At 50.2% G+C, this 26,388-nt stretch overlaps 1 protein-coding gene across 1 annotated transcript in view; it reads right to left on the reverse strand.

Annotated features, from left to right (window-relative positions):
• Positions 1-23,076, reverse strand: part of DRGX (dorsal root ganglia homeobox) — a 33,999-nt gene extending 10,923 nt beyond the window's left edge. The window contains exons 1-5 of the mRNA XM_061405677.1: positions 22,729-23,076; positions 18,578-18,675; positions 17,628-17,729; positions 14,067-14,245; positions 13,866-13,978 (exon numbers count right to left, since the gene is read on the reverse strand). Coding sequence (XP_061261661.1) covers positions 13,866-13,978; positions 14,067-14,245; positions 17,628-17,729; positions 18,578-18,675; positions 22,729-22,762 — 526 coding nt within the window. The 5' untranslated portion in view covers positions 22,763-23,076. The remainder of the gene's footprint in view (positions 1-13,865; positions 13,979-14,066; positions 14,246-17,627; positions 17,730-18,577; positions 18,676-22,728) is intronic.
• Between the last annotated feature and the right edge of the window lie 3,312 nt (positions 23,077-26,388).

Here is a 26,388-nt window from a genome sequence, read left to right on the forward strand (position 1 = left end):
GTATATGCACACGTGCAGCCATGTACCATATCAGTATAAGGTCACAGGCATGTATAGTAAATAACACAATTTAGAAATAGAAAATATTTATAAATTTAAACATTTGATTTTTTAATTCTAAATAAGCTTTAAGATACATAAATTTATTGGAGATACATATTTGTAAATGGGAAGAAAACAAATGTACCAGTAACAAACATTCATCGTGGCTGATGCTGGGTGCTAAGATTATGAATAAGCTTTATATTTTTGTGCTTTGTGTTTTGTTGTATTTTCTGCTTTTTCTAAACTGACCGAGCATTACTCTCACAACAAGTGTCTTTCTCGTGACTCCTGATTTCCCATCTCCTTTCATTCAGATGATGGGAGAGATGCTCTCCTTTAGAAGGGAGTTCCACTGAGGTTTCTAAGGAGTAAGAACTGTGTCCTCAGCACCCAGCCGAGACTCCATGGCTGCTAATGGCCTCAGTCTGCACTGGAGCTCTTGACTGGCAAGCATGGAGCTGAGGCCTGGCCGTGGAGGACCCACCAGGAACATTTCATCCATTTCCTGTTTGGTGGGGATCGAAGTCAGTGATCCCTTGCATGGGATGCAACCCAACCTGCCAGCCAGCAAAGCCCCTACAAGGCCAGGACTTCTTCCCTCTCACCTACCGTAGGTGCCATCACCCAAGCCTGTGCAAGAGCCTCCTGCTCCCCAAATGCAGACTGAAAATTGTTTTGTTTGGAGAACTTACTACCTCCTGGACACTAAATTAAAACGCACAATTAGATTTCCATTAAGTTACAGCAAATTCTGCTGAATTGATTTAATCGGCCTACATTGCTATATGACATCATGCTTTAAAGGCTTGGCCTGAACATAAATACTTAATGTAATAAATACAGTCTGAAGCATTTGATCTCCTCGGCAGTTTAATTGATCTACTACAGAGTCTGACAGGAAAGATTAAGTTAGTTCTGTCTCGTCTCTGCCAATAGCATATTTTCATCATATGAAGGCACAAGAACGACAATTTCGGTTACAAGTAGAGCTGTTGCACACCGATTTTTTGCTACATGTTCATGTTAAGGGTAAGACTATTGAGCAAGTAAGTGCGCAAGTGGATTTATGAAACTTTTCATATACATATAGTTCATTTCTTTTTTGCTTCATTGCAAAGTAGAACAGGCATGTTCTGTGATTCCTAATACCAGATCCTTACAGTTTGTAAAGAGTGTGGGGTAACAGTGTTGGCAGACGCCTATAATATTTAAGCAGAGATTTTTCAGTGCCATGGCTAAGTGTGTTCACCAATAATCAAATATACAGTAGGGTCCAATTCACTCAGGTGACTTCTTTCACAGAACTCCCAAAGTGCTTTCTCCCATCTCTGTGTTACCGTTCTTATTGCCTCTTTAACAGGATTTGTGTTTATTTTTGTACCCACCTCACCTCCCAAACTTGCAGGGTAAGAGCCTTCACCTGTCCTCACCCCACAGCCCTGATTCTAGAGCTAAAACGTCCACTCTGGATACAAAGCAAACACTCAATTACATTTAGGGGAGGGAGGGAGGAAGGGGAAGTCTGTCTTTCCGGATCTAGGAAGCACATTTTGATTCCTCAAAGTTGCCATCTCCCAGGTCCTAATCTGCCTCAAAACCCCATGAAAAGAAAAACTATGGTCACCACAAAGCTACCCAACCTAATTAATGCCCAAAATCCCCAGGTTCATTTGCCAGGTTACCCTGGGGTGGTTTAGTTGCTAAGTCATGTCTGATTCTTGCGACCCCATGGACTGTAGCCCGCCAGGCTCCTCTGTCCATGGCGTTCTCTAGGTAAGAATACTGGAGTGGGTAGCCATTTCCTTCTCCAGGGGATCTTCCTGACCCAGGAATCGAACCCAGGTCTCCTGCAGTGCAGGCAGATTCTTTACCAACTGAGTCACAAGGAAAGCCCCTACCCTGGGGGAGTAGACGCTAAATCCCTCCCCGTCAACCCCACGTGCGCACGCACTGTCCCGACATTTGTTTATTCACCCAGCAAATGCTCCCTGATGGGAGTCAGCTCAGCCAACCACTCCTTGTGCTGTGGCCCAGTCTGGGGCCAGGATCGATGTCCCGTTTCTGCTTGGATGCCGTTGAGGGGGCAAGCAAATGATGACAGCACCCAGAGCCAAGAGCCCTGCTCAGCAGGGGAGCGGCAGGACAAACACTCTAGGTGGTCTGATGCCAGTGAGTGCCACCCTCCCTCCTTCCAGCAGCCCCCAGAATGGGCAACCTGCCCCCCTGCTGGCTCTGGGCATAAGCCAGGACCTCTGCTCAGCTCTGCACTCCAGGGCCCCATTGATTAGCAGGAAGGGCAAACCCATCAGCACCCATAGGAAATGGCTTCTGGAAAGTGAGTTGCAGTTTTTAAAGCCAGAGAATGACAGCAGGGGCCTGTAAAAGGAACAGAATCAATATGGGGTGTGGGGAACTGGACACTGGGGCACTTGGGTCCCTGGCCTGCCTTGCCTCTGGCAGGCACACTATGCGACCTTGGGCAGTCCTAGCCACCTCTGAGCCTCAGTTTCTCCCACTGTATCCTGGAGAAGCGGGGGTAGCATACTCATCAAGGAGATTCCTTCCAAATGTTAAGTGCTGGCGTCCTCCACCCCCGTCTTCCTGACATCGGCTAGGCACAGAGGAGCTAGGGCTGACCCAACCACGTCCCCCACGAGGACAGATCACGTCTAGCCCTCGGGCGCCCTGCTGCCCCAGCACCTGCCCCTTTGGAAATAAGCCAGGGCTCCTGCAAGGCTGCGCTGCTTTTCTGAAGCTGCACACACGGTGGACCTTAGGCCAGGAGCCTCTCCCATTGAGCAGTCAACTCTGCAGGAAGTGGGATCCTCTGCCTAGTCAGACTTCACTACCTTCTACTCTGCACCAGCCTCTGTGTTAAGGGCAGAGGTGAATGCCTTGGAAGGATCTACAGGTGAGTCAGATAAGGACCGTGCCCTTAAAGCACTTATAGTCAGGACTGGAAAGTTAGGTGAGTTCAAAAACAAACCTCTCAGGACTTCCCCGGTGGTCCACTGGCTAAGACTTCCCACTCCCAATGCAGGGGGCACAGGTTTGATCCCTGGTCAGAGAACTAGATCCCACGCGCCACAGCTAAATTCCCACATGCTGCAACTAAAGCCTGGCGAGGCCAAATAAATAAATAAATATTTGTTTAAATCCCAACTCACGTCACAAGGCCAGAGTATCCTCAATACCTGTGCAGTCAGTCTCCACAGAGGGCCTTCGATGAACCACGCTTCAGTGTTCACACCTGTGTGCAATTCCCTCACTTGCATCTGAGCTGGCTCTGTGAGCAGCTTCCATCAACAGAATTCAGCAAAAGTAGCACTGTGCCTGTTCTGAATGTAAGTCTTAATAAGACCTGGCATCTTCTGCTTTTATAATCTCAGAATCCAACCAACATCCAACTCCCACCAAAGAGAGAGAGAAAGAGAAAGGCAGGGCACTCTCAGCATCCCTGCCAGGGCACCAGGCACAGAGGCCTTGCCATCCTGTATGTATCAGCCCCAGCCACCATCTGAATGCAACCTCATGAGACACTCTAGGCAAAAGCAGCAACAGAACCATCCAGCTGAGCCCAGCCCGTCCTTGGAATTGGGAGAGACAATAAAACCGCTCCCTGCAGCCGCTTTTATTATACTAAGTTGGGGGGTAAAGTAAAACAGTGCGGAAACTCGGAAGAGAGGTTATCAGGGAAAAAATTTATGAGCCAATTTCTTCAGGATCGTAGACAAAAAAGCCCTAGACAGAATACCAGCCAGTCCATCTATATATAAAAAGAATAATATGTCACCTCTAATTTGGGTTAATTCCAGGAATGCACAGTTGGTTTAACATTAAACAATCAACCAATGCAATTTACTGTATTAATATTTGAGAAAGAAAAATCCTGTGGTTTTCTCAACAGCAGCAGGAAAAAGTATTCCATGAAATTCAACATCCCTTCATATTCATGATTTTTTAAAGTAATAATTAAAATAAAACTCTTAGAAAACTAGTGCAAGAGGAAAATATCTTCGCTTGATAAAGCGTATGTTAAAAATAAAAAGGCAGACAGCGAACACGATGGTGAAACCTTGGTGAGGCTGTGAGAGCTTTCCCCTGAGATCAAAAATGAGGGCATAAAGCCAGGATCAGTCACAAAGCCCAGCTGTTGTATGATATGATTCCACTCAGTGAAATATCCGCAGTGGCAATGACAGAATGTCCACAATCTGCAGAGACAGAAATATTAGTGGTAACATGGGCCAGGGAGGGTTGGGGGTGACTGGCTGCTAACAGGTCTGGGGTGATGAAAATTTTCTAAAGTCGATTGTGTGATGGTTTCACAACTCTTGTCTATACCAAAAAATCACTGAGTTGTTCGTTTTAACGGATGCATTGCATGGTATGTGAATTGTATTTCGATAAAGCTGTTACTGAAAAAAAGAACAAGGCAAGGATGCCTATTTTCACCACTTCTGTTCAATACTGTGCTAGAGGTTCTGGCCAGCACAGCTGGACAAGAGAGAGAAATAAGTGCAGTCTGCCCTCTCGTATCCCCAGGTTTTACATCCTCAGATTCAACCAACCAATTGAAATCAACCCGCCAATTGGCTGAATACAGAGATGTGAAACCCTCAGATATAAAGGACCAACTGTACTCACTATATTACCACATTTTCTATAAGGGACTTGAGGATGGGCAGGTTTCGGTATGGCAGGTGGGGAAGGGCACCCTGGAACCAATCCCCGTGGATACCCAGGGACGACAGTATAAGAACTGGAAAGGGAGAGACGTATTATTGTCGTTATCTACAGATGATCTGATCATGAACAGAGAATACCACAAAAAATCGACAACTAAACCTAATTACACAGATAAATCTCCCACATATGCCGAGTCAAAGGAACCAGGCAGGAAAAAGACATCCCATGCGATTCTATTTATATGTATATACATGTACCATTCAAAAAAGTTCAGACTGGACAATAGCGTTTCAGAATGCCTACTCAGGTGGCTGGCAAAACCGCATTACCATTGCAGTCAGCATGACAGTTTCTTTTAGGGGGAAGGAAAGTGACATGAGAAGGATGGGGCTTCTAGGGCACAGGCAGAGCTCCAGAAGAAGGCTGGCACATGAGTGCTTAAAAGTATTCAGCAAGTTCTACATGCATATTTTCTGAATTTTCCTGATTATCATAGTTCATAACAAAATAATTTTAATTGCTTACTAAGATTGTGATTTTTCTTTAAAAATCACAACACAGAGGAAAAAGTGATTAAGAGAATTAAGAGGAAAACATTTCCAGGGGCTTGAAAGAGGAAGAGGCTGCCTCCAGCTGTGAGTTTAAGCCTGATGGGGAAACACTTATTGGCCAGTAAAGCCCTCCCAGTCTCAGATTCTGGACACTTTACCTTGGCTTGGAAGCCCAAGGGCCAAGTCGGGAGGGCACATTCTGGGGTAACTACGGGGCTTTGTTCCCAGGAAGGACATGGCCAGACCCTTTCCCAGCACTGGATGCCCTGCCCCTGGCCTCTCGCCTCATCCTCACACATGTGATGCAGGCTCAGGAGGCTACTCTGCAGCATCGACTGAGCACCCACTGCATGTCAGAATACCCTCATCTGGAGGGACCCAGAGGGATGGAGCTAGGCTAGAGTTGGGACCAGGTCTGGCTGCCCCCGGGCTCCTCCCCACCTGGGCCGCCCATGGGACCAGGGCCTCACCTGGAGTGGGTGGAGAGGGGAGCGTAAGAGGAGGTCAGACCTCCTTCCTCAGCTCTGCTGCGCTTCTCTCAGCTGAGGCCTGACTCCAGGGCTCCACAGACGACACGGAGCGTCCCCACAGGACTGCCTTGCCACGCAGGCGGCCCATCTTCCCCCCTGTCCCCATCTTGTTGAGGATGGTCAGCTGCGATGCCCCGCCTAGCCAGGGACAGCGACTCCATGGCTAAGTTATGGAAGCTCTCCCCTGGCAGCTATAAGGAGTTTCCACCTCACACCCAGCTCTCCAAATCACAGGCTAGATACAGCCAGGCTAAGCACACCAGGGAGAGGGCCTCCGCGGACTGCGGCCCGTCCTGCGGCCAGCACTTCCCCGGAACAAACCCAAGCACTTCCCTCGGCCATTAATAACCTCCTCTGCGTTAATGAATTGTGAACACGAGGCTGGCCATTAAGACAGTGCAGGAAAACTCTTTGTGTTGCAAAGGCTTTTTCTCTGGACACTCATTACTGTTAACACAAACCCTGGCTTCATGGGGTAGGGTCCTGCTGCCTTTTTCTTTTCTGGTTTCCATGGGACATCCAATACAGAAATACCCTCACTGCCTGCCTGGTCAGGATGGGCCCTCTCTGACCACCCCGGAGTACAAAGCACATCACTGGCTGCGTGAAACCCCAGGGAGGGAATGAGTGCCCTGACCAGCAAATCTTACCAGGGATGGGAAGGAGCCACCATCACCGCCAAAAATCAGGACAATGGGGGTTACAGGAAATAGGTGAATGTCAGCAGTAACAAGGACTCCCCACGTGGCACGAGTGTAAAGAACCCACTTGCCAAAGCAGAAGACACAAGAGATAAGCGGGTTTGAACCCTGGGTCGGGAAGATCCCCTGGAGGAGGGCATGGCAACCCACTCCAGTATTCTTGCCTGGAGAATCCCATGGACAGAGGAGCCTGGCAGGCTACAGTCCATAGGGTCGCAAAGAGTTGGACAGGACTAAAGCGACTTAGCACGTCTGCATGAAAGTGATAAAGTTCACAGAAATAGGAGAAGCTTGGAAGAAAAGACGTTTTATTGGGTCTTAGAAATATGAGTGGGACCCAGTGACTTGGAAATGAGAATGGAGGAATCTAGTTAATAATGATAGTGTTAACTCACACCTCCCACTGGTCTAGAAGCCTCAGGTATTCTAACTCATGCTCCCCCCACTTATTCCTATAAATTCAGTCCTGTAATGTCAAGATCCCCAAATTTACAGATGAGGAAGCAGAGGTAGAGATTCCCAGTACTTTACTCAAGATATACATGGCCAGGGACTTCCCTGGGGGGCCAGTAGTGAGAATCTGCCTTCCAGTGCAGGGGACACAGGTTCGATCCCTGGTTGGGAAACTTAAGATCTCACATGTCACAGGGTGACAAAGCCCACAAGCCACAACTAGAGAGCCTGCAAGCCAAAACTAAGAGCCAATCCAGACAAATAAATCGATTAATTAAAATACATAAGTAAACTTCAATAAAAATTAAAAGATTAGCATGGCTAAAGAATGGAAGCGTGAAAATCCTCAAGGCCACTCAGAGCCCTTGCTTAAAGCTACGGGGCTAGCTGGCTGCTTGGTAATTAAAGGAGGAAACTTTCACAAGTGTGTGGTTTTCAACCACCTGGCTCCATCACCACTGGACAGCCTCCTGGCCCCTCTGTTGGACTCGGCCCAGTGCCCACCCAGGGGCCTGCCCAGCAGAGACTACAGGCTAGTCTGCCACACCTACACACGTAGGCTCTCTGTTTAACCAGCCCACCCAGAGGGTTCATAATCTCGTGTCCTTCAAGGGAGCCAACCCCACCTCACATGCTTCCTGGGCTCCTGATTGCTTCAGCAGCCTTGCTGACCCATCTAGCTACATCTCCCCGTGAAAACCCCTCCACACACCCCAGCGCTGAACCTGCTGAATGGCTGTCCCCAGTGCTCCAGCCCCAGAGTGGCCCCCCAGCCTCCTGGGGCCTGGCAGCAGAGCCGCCCAGCCCAGGCTGTGGCAGGGGCAGGACTCCAGGAGGCCTCTGCCCTCAGCCCCTGGCCTGAGGCAAGTCCACCAAGCCAGCCCAGGGTGTACTGTGCCAGTTCTGAGCTGTGCATATTTTCCAAAGCCAGGGGTCCTTTCCAGCTTCATCTTTGTTTTCCCAGCTCTCCAGCTGCTTCTGAACCCCAGGACTCTACCCTCAACATGTCTCTCCGTGCAATGAAAATGAGGGCCTCTAATTTCCTAAGAAAACTATAATCCAGAGTTTTCTGCTACTGACTTCTCAGTCTGGGTACTAAAGCTGTGCTAAGCAGCTGGGAGACCTGTTCCCCTTCATCTTTTCTGGACCACATTCCCCCTTAATAAAAAAAATTAAAAGCAGAATCTAGACACACCGGCGTGTGCTAAGCCACAGTGAAAGGGCTGCCAGCACTCAGCCCGTCCACCCACTCACGTTGGAGGCAGAGCTTGGCGACACCCCACAGCTCTGTGCTCTGGCACCCCCACCTAGCACAGTCCCTCTGTAACTAGCTCTCTGCATCCACTCTTGCTTGCCTCTTTCTCCTCCAGTGCCACCTGCTCCCGGAGGAGATAGTCAACATTCCAAGAATGCTTTTGTTCTCAGAGCACATTCCAAGCCAGTGTTTCCAGGAAAGTGAGTTCAACAGTTACTTTAAGGACCTAAGGACTTGAAGGACCAACAGCTAAAGCAACTCAGCGCGCTGCGCCTTGCCAACCTCCAAGCTGCCCGCAAACACTCCTGGAGGCTCTCAGCACGCTGCGCCTTGCCAACCTCCAAGCTGCCCGCAAACACTCCTGGAGGCTCTCAGCACGCTGCGCCTTGCCAACCTCCAAGCTGCCCGCAAACACTCCTGGAGGCTCTCTCAACGTTCCCCGGGCAAAGACTGCACATCTGTCACAAGAGCACCTAGAACCAGAGGACCAAGACTCCCTACTCAGAGTCCCTCAACTTTATAGAGAATGCTCTGCAGGCAGTCAGCTCTAGAAGCACTGGCCAGGGGTGCTCCATGCACCTCCAGGGAACTGATCCTGCCTGGGCACCAGCAGCCCGCATGCCCCTCACACTTAGGCCGAGCTCTGGTGCATCCTTGGCTTGGATCCTCAGGCCCTGGTCTGGAGTCTTGGGAGTGACACCAAGAGCACCGTCCAGAGCAGGGTCGGCACAGGCTGGCTTTAGTCCGTGGCTATACGATCCTACCAGGACCACAAAGTCTGGGGAAGGAGACACGAGCACTGGTCTGAGTCCAGAAGCTGAGATTCCCTTTGATTCCTTTCCTGGGGTCATTTGCAAGTTGCCTCCGGCCTGGAGGAGTGGGTTAGGATCTCTGGGCTGGAAGGGCTGTGGTGCTCAGCTGACAGTGGTCCTGGTCTCTGGGTGAGTCCAGACTCTCCCCCACCAGGGCTCATACCCAGTGGATTCCTAGCTGCTCTCATTTGCCAGGGAGAAGAGGTGGGGGTGGGGGGTCCAAAGCCCCTACAAGCAGGTGCCCACCCAAAGGAATGAATGAATACATCGTGTCTGGAGGAAAGAGCGCATCAGGACCCATGGCGATCAGCCCTGATCTGAAAGGGGAGACCTTGCTGATATAAATGACATGTGAGCAAGTGGTTTTCCTTCCTGGAACCTCAATTTCTTGTTTACGAAAAGAGGGATGGGCGTGGAAGTCCAGGTATACACCTTCTAGCACCCACATGCATCAAGTTCCCAACATGAGGGCGCCCCCTTTTTGCCAGAAGCCCCTGAGAAGCAGAGTTCAGGGCACCAGCTTTGCCAGCACCTAGCTGCCCAGCCACCTGTGTGGGTGAACTCAGGAGAGGGAGGCTGGGGGACAGCCCAGAGGTCCTGGCCCTGAGCCAGGCCTAGAAAATTGGGATTGCTTCTCTCTTGGGTCCAGACTGGGCCACGCACTTAACTTCTGTAGCTCGAGGAATCCTGATAGAAGGAGACGTTGGCTGTAAGAGTCTACAGGTCATAGGCCTCAAACCACTGAACAAACATTCCACAAAACAATCAAGGGTTGAACCCCGGGGCATCCAGAGCCCACTTTCAGATACACACTTGTTACCCCAGGTCCTGAGGCAGAAGTGAGTCTACCAAGCACATCTCCAGGGATGGCCAAGCCCACCTGGACTGGAGCAAGGCTGTGCTGATCAGCTGATGTGGTGGAGACTTCTAGCTCAAAAAACCCCAGTGTGGCAGTGCCACCTCACAGGTCAGGCACTTTTAGAATGCAAAAGAGCCCCAGCTAGTGCCAGCTGTTACCTCAGAGCCATCCCAGCCCCACGGACCTACAGTGCTGCTCTAGAGCCTCCCTGATACGTCGCTGACTCCACTGGCCTATGTGAGAACTAAATGGGACCAACCACAAGACGGTTTTAAACAGCTAGATTACTGGCGTGGTTTGCTATTCCCTCCTCCAGAAAGAAGAAAGAAAGAAGGAAAGAGGCAGAGCGCGCAGAATCGATGCTTTCGAACAGTGGTGCTGGAGAAGACTCTTGCGAGTCCCTTGGACAGTAAGATCAAACCAGTCAATCGTAAAGGAAATCAATCCTGAATACTCTTTGGAAAGACTGATGCTGAAGCTGAAGCTCCAGTACTCTGGCCACCTGACGCGAACAGCTGACTGACTGGAAAGACCCTGATGGTGGGAAAGACTGAGAGCAGGAGAAAAGGGTGACAGAGAATGAGGTGGTTGGATGGCATCACCAATTCATTTGATATGAACTTGGGCAAACTCTGGGAGACAGTGAGAGACAGAGAGAGCCTGGCATGGGCGGTCCACGGGGTTACGAAGAGTTGAACGTGACTTGGCAGCTTAACAACAGCCACCACCAGGCAGAGCACAGAAAAGGTTTTCGATAATCACTCACTTCCCTGCCTTTCCAACATGACTCAGCTTGCAGAGACTAACAAGCCGGCTGCTCAAAGAGATCAGATAGTAAGGGCCATGGCGGGTAAGGAGTAAGGATGAGCAGCGAGAGGGGAACTTTGCTGGGAAGGGCAGAACTGAGGAGAAGCTATGACTACAGGGAGAAGAACACAGAAAGCAGAGGCGGGCGGGATGCAGTAGAAGTGCCCCACAGGGAGGCAGGCCACAGGCTGGCCTGGCCAAGGATGTGCCCATTCGGCCCAAAGACTTGGAAGCCACGTTTAAAACATGCGATTGTTCTAAAAAATATCTGGATTTCCAGCTTCTCCTGAAGTTTCAGTAGTTCTGGCAACGTTGGTTCCGTATATCCATTTGCCTACCAGGGGCTGTCTTGAATGGCAGTTGACACTTGAATGGGCAAATGCTCCCCAGCCCACCCCCCAGCCCCACCCAGTTCTGCTGAATCTCCAGGTGCCCCTTAGCGTGATCCTTGCATAACTGCTGACGGTAGGGAAGCGTGCCTTTTCCCCACCCCTCGCTCAAAAGTGGGAGAAAGACACACAGACTGAGAAGCTTGCGTGTTTCAAAAGATCAAGAGCTCATTAGTATCTGGGGGAGCGAAGGCAAAGCCTCATGTGCTCGCTTCGCTCACTGCCTGCCTCGCTCTGTGAACGTGGAGTGTGCCGCCTGCCCCAGCACACCTCGTGTCCCTGACTGCAGCCAGGAAGGCCTTCCAGTGAGGATGCCCAGGTTCCCCGAGCAGGTGCCACCACAAAGCCAGGATGTGCCCTGGCATTGTGTGCACTGTGGTTCCCACCACCTCTGCAGAGCCGGCACACCCAAGCGTTCCCTCCATCAAAGGAGAGTCTGCTTCCAGCCAGGCAAGTTCAGGGCAGGCCCCAAGGGCGTACTGGGGTGGGGGGAGTACCCACAGCAGAGGAAGAAGAGGAGGATGACAGATTCGCCTGCCCCTCCCCCCGCCCTGCTTCCTCCTGAGCTGTCCTGCATCCCCCTCTCGCCACTGCCTTCGGCCTCTCAGGGACAGGCAGGCACTCTCTCCTGCTCCCTGCCAGCAACCTGGGCCTTTCTCCCCTCCTTCAGCCACCACAGGCCTCCACCAGGGCCTCAACTTGCCACAGATCCCTCAAAGGCTGTCCCAGCAAAGAAATGTAGGATTCACCTTCAACTCATGAGGCTGGAGTGAGGCAAGCAGAGAATGTTGATAAAATAGTCAGTCACTCCCAGGAGCTGAGCTGGCCCTCACCAAAGTAGAGATGATTCAACAGACACAGGATTGCTCCTCTGTCTGGACAAGCTCCCTGAATGATGCCTACATCCCACTGGTAATCTCTTTCCGGAACCTCCTCGTAATTAAGACCCCCACCTTCACTCTCAGAGCCCTGTCAGTCTATTAGTCTGTGACTGTGTCCCAAGGCCACTCTGCAGAGGGCCTCTACGTGGCCCCTGGAGCTGAAGGAAGCAGTAGGAGGGCACACGTCCAGAGATGGATGGCGCTGAGCCTCATCCTCCCACACCAGGATTTGCCCAGCTGCCCGGACCACTCAGAAGTGGCTGCAGGCCTCAGGCCCCCACCTCCTACAGTGAAAAATCCCACTGTGGGAGTGCGGTATCCAGGGCCTGCAAGCTCTGGCCCTGCACCTTATCTCTCGGCACCATCCCATGAGCACCTAACATACGGGCCATTCTCCAGACAAGCCTGGATCTCCTCCCTGCTGCTCTGCATGCCTGTTCCCTGTGCCTAGAACACCCTTCTGCCCTTCTCGCCCTTTAGGAGATTCCCCAGGGAGGCTCCATCATGCCCTCCTTCAGACTCCAGAAACTACATTTGCAATGCAGATTGCCACAATGTGCGTGTATGTGTGTGTGCGTGCGTGTGTGTGTGTGTGTGTGTGTGTGTGAAGACCCTGCTGGAGGGAGACCCCCTTGAGGCCAGGAAACCCCAGACCCTAAAAAAGAACTCACAGGAAACACCCTGGGGGGCCTCTCCCACTACTAAAAGGCCAGAGCCCACACCTGCACCTCCACCTCCGAGACCCACTGCGACAGACAAACCCCAACACCAACTTGCTGCCCACACCCACTCTGGGGCCCAGCCCTGCTCCCGGCCAGCACAGCTGCCTGGCTTCCTCACAGAGTGGCTTTGGGGCCAAGAACTAAAAGACACTGGATGGACCCATTCATCCAGTGGGTTGCCTGAGAAACCCCCAACGGACAGTCCCACCAGAGTCCCTCTCTGTCGGCCTGACAAAAATGCCCCAGATGGTTTCCACCCTTCAAACCATAGCAGCCTTTGAAAAGAGAGGAAATCTAAGAAACCCACAGCTTTAACAGTTCAGACCTCTGACCTGGAGTAGGAAATAGCAATCCACTCCAGTATTCTTGCCTGGAAAATCCCAAGGACAGAGGAGTCTGGTGGGCTTACAGTCCATGGGGTCGCAAGAAGTCAGATATGACTGAGCACGCATGCCGATCTCTGACATCAGGAGGCCCCGGGGAAGGCTGGTGGGTGAGCTGCGTGCATGGAGAGGGTCCTCACAAGGTGGGACAATTGTCCATCGCAGGCCTCACCCATGAGCTGCAGGCTAGCACCTAACACTGATCAACTTGAAGTGGGGAAAGGAGAGGGTGGGATGAATTGAGACAGTAGCATTGGCACATACACACTGCCACGTGTCAAATAGACACGCGGCGGGAAGCTGGTGTGCATCACTGGCAGCCCAGCCTGGCGCTTGGTGATGGCCTAGAGGGGTGGGGTGTGAGGAGGGCACGAGGCTCAAGAGGGAGGGGAAGTATGTATATATACAATTATGACTGATTTGCGTTGTTGTATGGCAAAACCCAACACAACGGTGTAAAGCAATTTTCCTCCAATTAAAAAAATTTTTTTTTCAATTAAAAAAACATAAAATCAGTACCAATGCAGTGGCCCCTCCTGAAATAGCCACCTCTCAGCCAGTCCTTTGGCCAGCGCACTGAAACTTAATGACATTCACCTGTATTCTCAGGACATATAGAAATCAGGCAAGACAGCACGTGTGCAAGGGGATGCTGTTTGCAGCCCTGGCGGAGCCTGAGAGAAGGAGAAACAGAGCTGCACCCGCCCCAGGCGCAAGGATGGGCCAGACCAAGAACAAGCTCCAGGATCCCCGGGGAGGAGGCACAGGCCAGCCGAGTCCAGACTCACCTTTCAGGGAGGCGACGTGTGACAGGGCCTGGGCGTAGGTGGCTGTATTCAGGAGGGTTCCCGGCAAGCAAGAGGGGAAGAACGGCCCTGTGGGACCCACAGTGCGTCCCAGGCTGGCAGAGAAAGAAAACCACAGGGTGAGCTCTCCACCCGGCGTTCCCGCCAGCCCCCGCCCCCAGGCCCGGGGTCAGCCAGCCTCACCTCTGCTGGGCCTCCAGGGCCTCCTTCTTGCTCCGGGCCTGGTCCCCCGGGGGCGGGGAGTTGAGGTTTCTCACGGGTGGAGGCGTCACCTCTGCCATGGGTTCCTTGGCTCCTGGCTCCTGGTCAGAGGCCCCTCTCTCCGTTTTCCTCCATTTGGCTCTTCGGTTCTGGAACCAAACCTGAGTCCGTGAAGGAGACACACACACCCGGAGAAGGCAGAAAATCAGACAGAAGGAAGCAGAACCTAAACCCAAAGGCCTGGTCCCCATGCCTGGGCCCGTAGACACCCAACAGCAGGTGTGGGGGAGCACAGCCTCCTCTCTCCAGAGATTTAGCAAAGCGATGCTCCCTGAATTGCAGCTTCAGACCCACAGGTGGGTCGGAAAATCAGTGTAGAAAATGTGATAGGCATTTTTAAGATTTTATTTTTAATGTGGACCATTTTTAAAGTCTCTGTTGAATTTGTTTGGAGAAGGCAATGGCACTCCACTCCAGTACTCTTGCCTGGAAAATCCCATGGACTGAGGAGCCTGGTAGGCTGCAGTCCATGAGGTCGTAAAGAGTCGGACACGACTGAGAGACTTCACTTTCACTTTTCACTTTCATGCATTGGAGAAGGAAATGGCAACCCACTCCAGTGTTCTTGCCTGGAGAATCCCAGGGACAGAGGAGCCTGGTAGGAGGCTGTCTACAGGGTTGCACAGAGTCGGACACGACTGAAGCGACTTAGCAGCAGCATTGAATTTGTTATAATATTGCTTCTGTTTTATGTTTTGGTTTTTTGGCCATGAGGCATGTGGGATCTTAGCTTCCTGACCAGGGATTGAATCCACATCCCCTTGCATTGGAAGGCAAAGTCTTAACCACTGGACCACCAGGGAAGGCATTCTTAAATGAGGATCACATCACAGCAAGTATCCAAATGCACCGCCCAGAGTAAGGGTGAATTACCCTCTTGTGGAAATTCTCAGTGCATGTAAGTTCATTTATTTGATGTGGAATGTGTTTCCTACGGGGAGTAGGGGGGATTCATCATCAAAGCAGTTTGTAAAACACTGCCCTGCGGTTTCCTCCTGCAAAATACTCATTCTCTCTTCCAGCAGGTGTGGCCTGAGTGTGTCTGGACTCGTGCATGTGATTTAATCCTGACATATCATCACATCACGACAAGTACATCACTTGTACACCGAATAGAAACACTGACTCTGGAGCTGGGTCCGGCTCAGAATCCTGGATCCCAGTGAATCTGATTCAGAATCCACTGCGATCTTTTCAGGCAGGCAGCTCTTCTACCCCCATTTTACAGATAAGAAAACTAAACACAAAGTATTTAACCTGTCCAAGATGATTCAAGTGCCATGTGGCAGATCCACAATTTGAAGCCCAGTGGCTTAGCTGGGGACCGTGATCCAAACTGTTTGGGAGTAATAATAGTGCCCCCCCCGCCACCCGCCACAAGCATTGTTGAGAAAAGAACACGGAGCGCGGCGCCTGGCACAGAGCAATTAATCACGCAGTGCACATGGGCTGGTGTTACTGTCTGCACCATCTTCAGGTTAGGAGGCAGCTCACGATTCACCTCCTCTGAGCGCCTTCTCAGAGGCGGGTGTGGAGTTCTTCAAGCCCTGGGAACTAAGACTGTGTTTGTAGGAAAGCCTCAGGGCAGCCAGGCAGACCGGGCCCAAGGTGTCCCCAGAGGTCAGGGAAATCCTGCTGTTCTTAACTCTATGCAGCTAAACCTCTTTCCCCTCTTTCCTGGGAGATTAGTCCTGGTTTAAAAAAAAAAAAAAAAGCTTGGTAGACCTCCTCCTATTCCCCTGGGCATCCTCTCCTCCTGTCGACAGACTGGCCCAGGAGAGAGCCTGGGAGTTGAGGCTCACCCCACCTCCAAATTTTCATTCTCCTTTAACTGCGTTTCTTTCTTTTTTAATCTAGTTGGTTTTTAATTGCACATATCAGCAACCATTGAATAATGATTTTATCTATATTCTAAATTTAGGGCAGTTAAATGCAAAGCAAAATGCAGACACTTTCTGGCGTCTTAATTGAATGAAGGTCACAGCTATAACAACATTTAATTGAGCTATTTTTCATTATCATATTTTAATGACTTTGCACTGACAGTTCGCCTGCTTCTGAGGAAAGAGCATGATGGAGTCGTTTATTTCCCTATTTAGTTATTGTTTGACAACATCAGCTTCGATTAAGACCCTGCTTTATAGAACATTAATCATATTTGAATGAGCAAGGGGTATAAATGTAAACACATTTCCCTTCCCGCCAGCAAAGCCATGTCCCCACACGGAGGCTCACTAAACAAATGCTTCACAACCATCGTCTGTTTGCATAACAGCCAACAATAGCCCGAACAACAATCCCCGGCTTTAACTGTCACCGCCCCTATCTCACCCTTGCACCTTTCAGGGAGAAGTTATGATCCTGCACTTCTGAATGCTCAATAATTGTGTCATTTATCTCAATTTGCAGTTCAGTCTTTAGGCAGCTATTGGCAAGCTGGCATTAAAAAAAGAAAGGATAAACAGCATCCTGGCCAAAGGAGATTTTCATTTCCAAATAATAATCAGTTTAATTTGCCCGCATATGACCAATGATTCATGTTCAGATTTAATAATCAGGATCACATAATCTGATTATAGGGGAAATAATTTGTTTACAACCCCCAATTTACTGCTCAGAATTCCATTATCTCTCTTCAGCCATTGGTTTTTAAGAGATACTAACATGACCCAGGGGAACCGAAAGCAAACTATTATATTTCCTACAATTAGATCTTTGCATAGTCTTAACCCCAAGCCCCTACATAAAAAAGAACAGAAACAGCATGGAGGAAATCCCATAAATAAAATGAATATATAATTGTGCTCAAAGAATAGCTCTCCCGGAGAGGCGGCGCTGCGACTGTATTCCTCCTGCATTCGGGCACATCTGCTGGGCTCGACGGGCTTGTGCACTTAAATGTAATCACCATGGAGCTTCTAAAAAGAAATCCTGCTTAGAGACGGTCACCGCAGGCCACACTAGGCTCAGAGGCAGCCCTTCGATGCTGCCGTTTAAAGATTTTTAAATTGCCCATGTTCTTCACATCCACTTCACTGAAAGAGTCCACACACTGGAGAAAAGTTGGACATGATGCAATTTCTGGAAAGCAGATCCTACCCTGTTCCCATATGAAAACAGAGTTCTCTGCAATTGACCGGCCTTACCCCAGAGCGGTCAGAACTGCTTTGAGAATAGCATCTCAGCTCTTTTTTTTTTTTCCAAAGCAAGGAAATGGATGTGCATTGATGTAATTTAGTACCTTAGAGACGCGGACAAATTAGTGTAGAACATTATCACTAGTTAATTATGAATGACCGATTAATCAACCTAATCTAATATTCCACATTATGTTGATGTTATTAAAGTGCATCATGAAAATGACAGATAGTCTTCATTTGCTTTCTTTGGCCAAATGTGCACTCTGCAGTCATGATGTCAAAAAAAAAAAAAAGTTTGCCAGTTTTAATATTAGAGAGTTAAATAATTAAAACGAAGGTTTACCTGCACTCTGGCTTCTGTGAGGTTGATTTTCATGGCTAGCTCTTCTCTGGTAAAGACATCAGGGTAGTGTGTTTGGGCAAAAACTGCCTCCAGAGCTTCTAGCTGGTAAAAGGAAAAAATATTTACTGGTGAGAGGTTGCGGCTAGGTGAGAGGAAACAGAGGCATATTTCAAATTTTCTATGAGTGGTGAGGAAGTCATTTCACAGATCAAATAGGGGAGGAAGAGGAAGAAAAGAGCTCTTTGAAAAGATCCCACAGAATTCAAATTTCAACCGTGATGACTTAGGAGCGAAGACTCACTAACAACCTTAGGGCTACGCCAAGAGGTAGGAGAGAGGAGCTAAAATGTATATATGCCTCTACATTTAAAGTGCAGCCTGCGGGGCTTTCACTATAGGGCTTGGAACAGCAGAAGCAACTTGCACAAGCCCTCACTGCGTCAGCTCCACGGAAGCCGCCCAGGCTTTCTGCTCCAGGGTGCTCTGGGAGAAGGACAGGTTTAAGGGCCCTGGAAACACTATGTCAAGGCTCCAGTTGTAGCCCTTCCACTGATGGACAACGATACCGTCTACAATTCCCTCAACCTCTTGGGCTTTCTCGTCTATCTGCTGGGGGTGAGAATACCTGACCTGCCTCCCTCAGAAGGTTATTTCGAGGTTGAAATGATATTGCTACACGGCTGATGTGAACATGTCCCCGAGATTATCAGCCTGACACAAATGGGCACCAGCATCACTGCCTCTTCATTTACTATCTAGGATGACAACAAGGTCCTCTGCCCTCTCTCCAAACAGATTCCTCGACACACAAATTGTTCAAGAAAACAGAAAGATCCGGTTTAACATAATTAAGTCGGCGGCCTTATTTTAAAAGACAAAGAAGAGCTGCTCAAACTCTAAGTGTTTTGGAGGCAGGAAGTGGCCGGCTCTCAGAAGGGGGACATCATCACCTGCTGAAGAGTGAACGTGGTCCGGTTACGGCGCTGTTTTCTCCGCAGAAATCCATCGTCGAAATCTCCCGTGGAATGGTTGCCAAAGGGTGCAGTGCCTGCGGTGAGCAAACTGGGTCAGTCTGAACACAGCTCCACCCCACGGTCCTCACGCAGAGCCCCTGCTACGCACCCTCACTGGGAGACCGTGGCCTGTCCCCTCCAGACGGAACCTCGTCTGGCTAAAAGGGTTTTTCTCTGCTCCTCCTGGCATGCGCTGTCTCTCTCTGTCCCAGTAATCTCTGACTTTAAGCTCAACTACGCCTATTTCATAGGGTGATGGCAACCTTACTCCCCTAGACAGCCAAGCCCACTTGTGAAATTCGGGACCCTCTGAGTCAGGAAGGGTCACTGACTTGAGACGGAGCCTTCATCAGCTTTCTGGCTCCAGCTGCATCTCTGCACCTTCAGCTCATCCCTTCTACTTCTGATCCTTTAATAGAAACCTCGAAGTTTCCCTTTTGCTCACCTGTTACTTTACTTTTCCTTGTTTCTATAAACAATAAGGATTAAAGGCTGGGAAAGGGAGACGAAAGAAATCTCCAAGAGATTTCCCCAGCGCTCCTCTCCTAGAACTTCAAGGCATGAGCAAGAAAGAAGTTTATAAATGAATATTAATACCATTGGTCACAGCTCATCGGCGCCATAGTGGATCTGTTATATAGATGTCAATTAATAAGAAATCTGCTCTAATAGTGACTGTCCTGAATTCCAATCAGACTTCAACAGAACCATTCTCAAAGGGCATCCCAGCCTCTGGCCAGGCTCATAAAAGACCCACTGCTCCTGATTCTCTGAAAAGAAAGGCATTCTTTCCACAGTTCTCCCTGGCAGCCTCCAAAGCTCGTATTAAGCCGGAACAGAGTTTGGCCCCAAACGTGCATTCAGATCATTTTCCAAATGTGCATCATTTACTTGACAGTCCACAAAGACTTTTTAATAAAACAAATGAGCAAGTTCCCATTAGCCAATGAATGCTGTACCTGCCATGGGCTCCGGTCTCAGAACCACTGCATGCTCGGCATTAGGAGCTGACAAGTCACACCGCCCAGGCATTATCCCTCTGAAGGACCTCAGGCCCAAAGTAGCAAGGTCCTTCGGGCTTTTAAAAATTCTATGTACTAAAAGGAGTCCCTCCTACTCATTACGCTACTCCCCTCATCCTATGCCACGAGACCTCCACTCTCTGGTGAAGACTTCTCCCTCCATTGTCTCATCCAAATTGCTTTCTTCCTTGAAATCCTCAAAATATTTTTCTCTAGCTCATTGGAAACTTCAAAGAGACAGACTCTAAACAGTCTTATTCCCATTATTTTGTGGGAAACCAAATTGTCTCCTTTTAAAACAAAGCACCTGACTGGTGAGGATGAAGGGTAACCTTTAAGACTCTCCAATCACAATCAGCCTCACAAATTTCTGCTTGCTTGTCCCAAATTGTATCACAAAGTGTACATATAATATCTTTAAATGAAACCCTTTATGCCACACTGGATCCTAAAAAAGGGTGACAATTGATCAAATTAATAAGAACAAAGATTGACAACCTAATAGAAAAGAAAAATATGAGAACATGTTTTTTACTTAAAAATAAATAGAATGGTTGATAATATTATGAAAATTTAGACCCTTAAATAATTAAACAAAATATTTTTGCAAAAAAAAAATAAGATGCACAATTATAACCAGTACAGATAAAAGCCTAATGCATTTTACATGCTCTTCACCATTCGTAGGAGCACAAATAGGTGAAGACTTATTAGAGGATAATTTGACAATATCTGCCCAAAATTTTAAGTGTATATACAGGTATTTAGTCTATAAATATACTTAAAAAGTGTGCCAAAATAGAGAGAGAATATTGTTCCTGGTAACATGATAACAGAAAAAAATGGAAACAACCAAAGTGCCCAACCGTAGACATTTTCTGTGCAACATATAATGGAATACTACACAGCCGTTTAAAATAAGCCGGTAGATCTGCATATGTTAACACAGAAAAATCACCAAAACCTGTATTAAGAAGAGGAAAAACCAAGCACTGAGTGATGTGGCAGTATGATCTCAGTACAAAGAAGGCATAACGTATACAGGCAAAAATACATGCATGAGGTAAATGCAGGTAAAAACATATTTTTCTTGAATGAATCACAAGAAACCAACAATAGGGAGTATCTTTAGAAACAGAGATAGAGAAGGAGGATCTCACTTTTCAGTGTACAAGTTTCTGTTCTATTCGAATTTTCTGAGCAGGTAGATGTAGTCCTTTTTAATTTAACTTCAGCAAAATTAACTGAGAAGTGAGACTATGAGCCATATTTGCTCTCACCTGTATGACTTTCTAGATTAATAAAAATTAAAAAGCCAATAGGCAATAATGAGATGTCAGATTCCAAAGATCTGTCCTCAGCCTTTCCATCTGCAGCAGTCACCTCCTCCCCAGCAAGACTAAACTAAAACACCCCTTTCTGTAAAGCTGGCTTTGAAACACATCTGCCAAGGAATAAAAAAGTTCTTAAAATCCCATTTCCTTTTCTTCTGGTCACAGAAATCAGAATCACCGTTGAGGTGGATGTGCCCAGATGCAGGAAAGATGAGCTGAGCCGAGGGTAGCAGCAGCTCAGTGCTCTGGGGCCACGACAGGCTAGCCAAGGCTCTCCCCAAGTGACTTCTGCAACCCACTCTGCAGGCTGGACTTTCCCCTTCAGTCACCCTGGCAGCCCACCATGAGCTAAATGCCCAAACCTCAACCATCCCACTTTAATGGAGAGGTGAGCTGCTGAATACCAATCAGTCCAAACCCGAGATTCAGATATGCAGAAAAGGTGTGTCTACTGCAAAAGCAGAGGCTCTCCCTGCAGTCCTAGGTCAGGGGATGAATCTCTCAGACCTTTATAAAGCCCATCAGCATGGGTCCTTGGGAGTAAAAGGAGGTAAAATGCAGTCACGTGTCTGTCCTTCCCTTCTTAGGAATGCTGATCAAGCTGGCAGGGCTTCAACACTGGTCTTCCTTAGCCTGCTTTAGAAAATCTTACTGAACTCTTAAAAGCTTCTATGGAAAAAACAAAACAAACTTTCTGAAATCCCTTGAATATGGCCCAGCTGAAGCCGGCTACTGCTGCAGGTAACCAGCGCAAGGTGAAGGAGCATGCTCTGATATTTCAGGTCCTCCACCATCTCACTACCTTTCGCCCTGCCCCATGCCTTTGATTTCTTTACCTCCAAAACTCACTCACCTCCCCCACCCCCAAATAAATCAGAGGAGTAGGTTGCCACCAATTCTTGGTATTGCTCCCAGTTATACGTCATGAGACTACTGGTCTGAGGAAGGTGCTGTTAAAGGGCCAGAGTGTGTGGCTTTGCATTTGCCTGAGGCATTAGTAATCTCCTCAGTTTGTGGAGGGCCCACCCCTGAGGAGTCCTCAAGACCAGCCATCCAAGCTCTCCCCTTCTCACCAACTTATCCCCACCTAACAACCTACCGCAGGGGCCATGCCAAGGTTCCTGAAGGGAAATTGATTCTAAGAACTGGAGACCCTCAAAGACCCAAACCCTGGCCATGGGATGCCCATGGGAGTGGGAACTGGTTAGCATTGGGGGTCAGAAAACCAGTGAGTCACAGAGGAGGAGCCATGCCAGGGCACTTGGTGGGCAAGGCCACCGGACTCCTGAGGGCCACGTTGTCCTGGAGCAGACCTTGGGGACCCTGAGCAAGACTGCCTTGGGCAGGGAATGAGAGCAGCCTGGCAGAGGGTGGTTGGGCCATGCAGGCCGCCTAGTCCACCGTGAAAGATTGATGCAGCCCCCTGGGCAGGGGAGTCTCGATTAGAGGCGTGACACCAGCATCTGTGCTAGGAGGATCCGCCCGTCCTGGCAGGGCACATTGCCTGGGGCTGACCAGCCCAGGCAGGGATGGGGGAGGTAGGAGGCAGGTGGCCACGGGGGCGGAAGGCTGGAGCGGGATGTGGGGAGGGGTCTAGGGGGCCTCTACCCAACTGCGGGTGGCTGTGCCCCTCTCCAAGCGGGGACCTAACCTAACCAGCCCCAGCTGCCGCTTGGGCCCTTTCTGGCGGGCACCGGCTTTTTGGAGCAGCTTCGGCTCGGCGCTTACTCACCCTCTAGCTGTGGTGGACAGTGGAAATAAAACATCGCCGACGGCCCGATCGACTGCACGGCCAGGACTCGGGAGGGTGACCGCAGGACCGCCAAGGCACGCGTACGCGTCGATCTGGCCCGGCTGCAGAGCAAACAGCGATAGAGTCGAAGTCTCCCTCTGCCTTAGCCTCCACCCGGCCCGGGAGCGCACTGGGCGCTCCCTTCCTGGAAAACCCCCTCCCAACGCCTTCAGCCCACTGTGGGCACTGGAGGGGAGGTGGAGTGCCGTCGCAAGCCGGAGACCCTGTGGGCAGCCCTTCCGTTCGAGTCCACCACCCGGACAGACGTCCCCCAGCCTCGGCCCCAACACCAAGCCTACGCAGTCTGGTTCCCGGCTCTCAGGGGTCCCCACCGCAATCCCTGCTCCCAAGCCACCTCCGCCGAGTCGGCGAGCGCGCCAGGGCGCACCGGGCTCGGTGTGTGGGTGGGGAGCCGCGCGTACCTCGGCGGGCGGCGGGAGAGGAAGGCCGGAGCGCGACCGCCTCTGGTCCGTTCGCCGGCTCGACTGGCAGCGGGCGGGGCTGCGCGCGGCTGGCGCCCGCAGGACCAGAAAAGTGACTCGGGAAGTGGCCAGATGTCTTGCTGTCTGTCTACAGCGCGCGCCGCCGCTCAGCACTCGCCTTTATAATCTCACGCATAATTGGCCTTAATCTGATTATTTCCAGCGCTGTCTACAGCGAGTAACTTGGATAGGTCTACTGGGCCTTACAAATGGCCCACGTGGTGTAAAAAAAAAAACAACCCGTCATTTCTTAGCAAACATCAGGAATGTCTTTCCTCTTTTCTTGTAGAGGGTTGAAACAATAACCACTACCACCACCCGCAAAAGGCATTATTCTCTGGCCACTCCACCCCACCCCCACCCCGAGTTCCCTCTGCCTCAAACCTTTTTCTCCGCAGGAGCTTGACTTTAGGCTCCCCTTGTCAGAGGCCTGGTGACTCCCGGGCTGCGAATTGACAAAGAGCTGCTAATTGTCGCCACCGGATGGGTTTTGGGGGGACTCTTTGCACACGGCTTCCCTTTCCAAGCGACCGTACAAAAGGAAAGTTTGATTTTGTTCTCAGCAAGGGGTCCCTGAATTTATGTTCGCTTCTCCATGCAAATGATATGCGGTGGGACCCTTCGCAATTACTTTTAAAATGCATCCGAGGCAGTCACTCAGCGGAGAGAGACCGCCCTTCCCTCTGCCTGGGTGAAAATTAAACTCTAAAGTACCGGGCTGAAATTTTCAAGTCAGGGGCGCGGGATTGGATCAAATCACATAAACTGCAAAAAAAGCAAGTCTAATGGCGCATAATTGGTTCTGTAATAGCATTACACTAGGATAATAGCCCGTTACGGCCCCCTGCACTATTAAGTGCTTCCCTGGCGGAAAGCCTTTATGATATTAAAGGGGGAATATAATGATATTTTGGTTATTAAATGCGTGTAATTAATTTATGCACCACTGAAAATAAAGTTGGTATTATGACCCACTCAAGATGCATCAGAAGATGCAAGTCAGACAACTGTTGATAAGTTCTGGTGTCTGTGTTCCGTCTAGACTGCTGATTTTATTTTGGGACGATGGCTTCTTGGACAGACTGCATAAATTGAATATTTTATAAACATTCTAATGCTGTGTTCAGGATCCCTGGTGAGGCAGTAGGTCGGGTCCTGCATCGCCTGGGATCCAGCCTTGATCTTAAAGACACAGTGAGTGGGAAGCAGAAGGCCTGGGGGCCCACACATGCACACCCACCCCCAAGGAAGGTGCATCGAACTGGAGGGCAGATTGGCTGCCAGGGCCCTGGACCACCCGTGGATGGCCCTCTGAAAACCGCCAGGAAGAAGAACCAGGACGGCTTCCTCAGAGACAAATCGGGCCGCTACACTTCAGAGGCCCCTCCTGGGCTCAGCCCACCCAGGCGCAGAAAGCCGACCTCATCTCAAGGAAGAAACCACTGGAAACGCTGGCTGGATTCTGAGTGGAGACAGCCCGCAGCGCCAGCTTCACCAGGGCCACCGATTCCAGGAGTCCAGGCGACCCGCCAGCGGGGAGCATGCCTGCAGGTCTGGGCAGCGGGCGCAATAGCAAGCTGGGCTGGTGGGGTAGTGAGAGAGCCATTTCCACTCCATCCGGAAAGGGCTAGAGCCCTGAGAAGCGACCCTGTTTCAGCTCAGGCCAGGAAGCTCAGCGCGCTCTCTCTGTCTTCCTCAGAGCACCCGTGCTCTCTGGAGTTCTTTTCAAGAGTCGGAGTCTCCCCCTTGAGTGCCTGGGTCTGCCAAAAGCTCCCTCAAACTCCTACTTACCCTAAGCGGCCTCCTGTAAGCACCCTGCGCGCTTCGGAGCCGAGTGCCTGTGAAACGAGGTGAGGAAAACATCTGGGCTAGCTCCACAAGATGCTCCAAGGAGCACCTGAGTATCTGTGTAGGAACCCTAGGAACCAGGCGCCCAGCGCCGCGTTGGCCCCAAAAACCAGCTAGGTCCAAGCCCATCTCAGGTCCCCATTCCTGACATCGGCCGAAGCAGTTTCCTGTCAAGGCCCAGAGATGTCCTAGGCGCTGGACAGGCTTGTCCTGGGTCTGCAGGCGGGGCGCTCCCCGAGCCTCCCTGTCGGTCAGAACCCTGGACAGCGGCACCTGTTTCCACCGGGAGGCTAAAGGACGCGACCAGTCACAGGGTCCCCTCTGCGGCCCTGTGCTCCGCGGCGGCGGGACGCACCCCGCCAAATTCTGGGTGTTGGGACCCGATCCCCATCCTCTTCTTGTCCCAAACGAGAAAGTTACTTGGGACGCTCGCTCAGTGCTCGCAGCAGGGGCTGAACTCTCCGTTCCTCAGCCCAACGCCCAGCTTCTGCCCCGCGGCGCCAGCCGGGAAGCGTCCCACTGCCGCTCTCCGTCTCCCCGGCCTTCCCAGCGTCCCGCACCCGAGCCTGGCTGTCTGCCCGCTGGGACGCTTAGCCGGGCTCCCGCAAAACACTCACCCAGAGCGGGGCTCAGAGCCAGCGGGACCCTCGGTCTCGTTTCCCCGAAGTTCCTCTCCCCCAGCCTCGAGGCCGGGCTCGTTCCTGTTGGCAAAACAGCGAATAAACAACCAACCAAGCAATCACGGAAAGTAAAGGCTACAGCAAACTTTGATGACGGCTCTTTTTTTCCTCGGATTGTCTCCGACCCTCCGGGCCGGGACCGGAAAGAGGTGACTAACACGTATTGCTACCATTTCCCTCCCCTCTAAAAAAGAGCTTCGGTAAGGAAAAGGTTATTTTTTCTTAATTCTTGTGCGGTAAAATGTATTTTCCAATTAACCAAATTCACCGATCTGTCCCGCTTGGACACTCTGATAATTTACAACCTAAAAGTGTACTTTCTTTATCTAAAGACCAAGGTGACTGCTTTTAATTTTCTCTAACCTCTTTACACTTGATGTTCACCAGACTCATAATGTTAATTGGCTTCATATACGGATCATCAGTTTAATGAAGAAATAAATCCTGTGTTGCTTTATGTTTTAACAGTGATTGCTTTAATGAGGAATGTGACGTGTTCCAAAATCAAAGCTGCAGGAGACATTAGAGGGGGCTTCTATTAGGACGGGAATGCTTATTTAAAGTTAAAACCACGGGTCATATTTCAACAG

This window comes from Bos javanicus, chromosome 28 (genome assembly GCF_032452875.1).
Source record: "Bos javanicus breed banteng chromosome 28, ARS-OSU_banteng_1.0, whole genome shotgun sequence".
NCBI classification, from domain to species: domain Eukaryota; kingdom Metazoa; phylum Chordata; class Mammalia; order Artiodactyla; family Bovidae; genus Bos; species Bos javanicus.